This window comes from Cryptomeria japonica, chromosome 11 (assembly GCF_030272615.1).
Source record: "Cryptomeria japonica chromosome 11, Sugi_1.0, whole genome shotgun sequence".
Lineage (NCBI taxonomy): Eukaryota > Viridiplantae > Streptophyta > Pinopsida > Cupressales > Cupressaceae > Cryptomeria > Cryptomeria japonica.
The window spans coordinates 166,981,757-166,984,058 of NC_081415.1; the positions used below are offsets into that span (position 1 = coordinate 166,981,757).

General features: G+C 33.7%; 1 protein-coding gene across 2 annotated transcripts; it reads left to right on the forward strand.

Moving 5' to 3' along the window:
• Positions 1-321: 321 nt before the first annotated feature.
• On the forward strand, positions 322-1,912 carry LOC131032498 (uncharacterized). 2 transcript variants are annotated; one of them, XR_009359559.1, is made up of 4 exons: positions 322-501; positions 1,163-1,240; positions 1,338-1,452; positions 1,687-1,912. XR_009359559.1 is itself a non-coding variant. In XM_057963511.2 (3 exons), exons 1-3 carry the CDS (start codon positions 412-414, stop codon positions 1,688-1,690), a joined length of 384 nt encoding a protein of 127 aa, XP_057819494.1. In that variant the 5' UTR covers positions 322-411; the 3' UTR covers positions 1,691-1,912. The 2 variants fall into 2 exon arrangements, 1 of the variants encoding a protein (XP_057819494.1); XM_057963511.2 differs by having other exon boundaries at positions 1,163-1,452.
• Positions 1,913-2,302: the final 390 nt, after the last annotated feature.

Genomic DNA, 2,302 nt, shown 5'->3' on the forward strand with positions numbered 1-2,302 from the left:
ATGGAACATAAGGCGGGTCTTCCCAACCCACATCCGCCCATGAACCCAAATGTCCTCTATCAGCCATATCTGATCACTGAATTAACAGCAATAAACACTTTTCTTCGCTTGAAGATACCCATAAAATACAATCCTCCTTGTATTTGATTTTCTGTGCCCTAATTTTCCGAGGTGGAAGACAGAAAAAAAGCCTAGCCACGTTGCCCAAACTGCAAAAGATTGGCCTACGATCTTTGAAAAGTGCAGTGAAAGGATGATACCCATAAAATACAATCCTCCTTGTATTTGATTTTCTGTGCCCTAATTTTCCGAGGTGGAAGACAGAAAAAAAGCCTAGCCACGTTGCCCAAACTGCAAAAGATTGGCCTACGATCTTTGAAAAGTGCAGTGAAAGGATGAATAAGCCAATGGATGAATAAGCCGCTGCCTGGATCATGGAGATGCTCTTACTTCGATCAAAACCCTCCACTCTTTCTCAGAACTGACGGCTCAACCACACAGGTAAAATCGGGCTCAAAATTATCCATGTCGAAATTTGTTCAATTGTCCAGGAAATCGCACATAGTCGTTCGCTGAATATCGTGCAAACAGGTCACATTTGAAATCAAATCTGATATGGCCTCGCTGTCTGTTACAGTATAGCAGATCTTGCCCTAAAAATGATGATTTTGCCCTAAAAATAAAGATTTTGCCCTTAAAATGATGATTTTGCCCTAAAAATAAAGATTTTGCCCTTAAAATGATGATTTTGCCCTAAAAATAAAGATTTTGCCCTAAAAACGAAGATCGATTCTTCTATCTCTTATCCTGTTTGATTAATCTCCCACATCGGATCCTCGCTTCATACTGTTTATCATTTCCTTAGCTTTCAGTGCAGTCGGTGGTAAGAAAACTTAATGTTATTGAATGATTAAGAATCATATTTTGGAAATTCAATAATCTGAAAGTCGCCAAGCCATTGTTTTCACAGAGCCAGCGATATCTGAAGATTAATCTTTCAAATTTTTACTCCATGTTATAATTTGATTTGTTTTCATTTTCAATAAATTGACTAATATTTATTTATGTGTTATTGCAACAAAATGCTTGAAGATAACTGGCGATTTTTCTTTTTCCAGTTTAATCCCTTTGGTTGAGATTCTAATGTAGTCATAAGATGCAGAGAAATAAAGATGGGGAGGAAGTTATGATTACAAATACCTGTTCTATAAACTCTTGTAGATCTAACAAATGTCTACAGGTGGGTATTTTTGCTTTTTCAGGTTGGTCTCTTTCAATTAAATATCTCATCTTGACAACTTACATTGTTGCCCCCATCCTTTTTGCATGGATTTCAGAAGGGGTAGGGTCTGTTGGACTTCTACATCTTTACAAGTTCGTCTCAGCAGTTTACTATCATCATACGATGTTCAACTTCAAGTTCGTCTCAGCAGTTTACATGTTGGACTTTGGGTATGTTTGTACATTCCTTGATCTGAAATTTTGCATGCAAAATTCTTTTTCCACCTAATATTTTTTATAAGTTGTTTGTCTTGTTATGACAATTATTAATCTAGGTTTGACCACTTTAGAGATCATTTTATTTAATCTTTCAATTTTTATACAATCCAAAGAGGTTTTATTTTAATTTAATTTATTTTCATTTCTAATAGATTTGTTCATGTTCTTGGACAAAAATGCTGGTAGGTAAATGGTGGTAAATGTTCTCTTCGAAAAATGCTCAGCTACAGAGCAGGTGAAAAGAGAGAGCAGGGGAAAAGAGAGAAGAGAAAAAGGTAATAAAAGGAATAGCAATTGAATGAGAGCAAATTTTTTTTTAAGGTGATTCTTCGTATAGATTATCTTTATTTTAAAAATTAATGGGTTGTTTGTCTTGCTAAAATGAATAGGAATCACAAATAAGGAAGCAACAATAAAAACTAATGAATTGTTTGTCTGGCCAGGAATCATAGACTGTTTGATTTGTTTGACTTACACGTGAGGTTTTTTTAATTGGTTTTCCCTTTCCTGTCAATAGTTTATTCTGTTTTTTTGTTATTTCTTTCATTGTAATTTTTTTCTTTCTAAGTGTTTTGTTTTTTCAATTTTTTTTAAGAGTTGGTTTTTTTTTTGTTTTTTTTTAAATTTTTTATTTTTCTTGTAAAGATTGTATACAATGTGCACTCTAGTTTGTCCATGTATTATTCATTTATTATTCGTTCTAGTCTCTTTTTTTTGGTATTATATTTTGTTAGTAGCAAATAAGGAGACAGAGTAGAGGAAGAGATAAAGACAAGTAAATGACAGTTGAATGAAGGTTAAA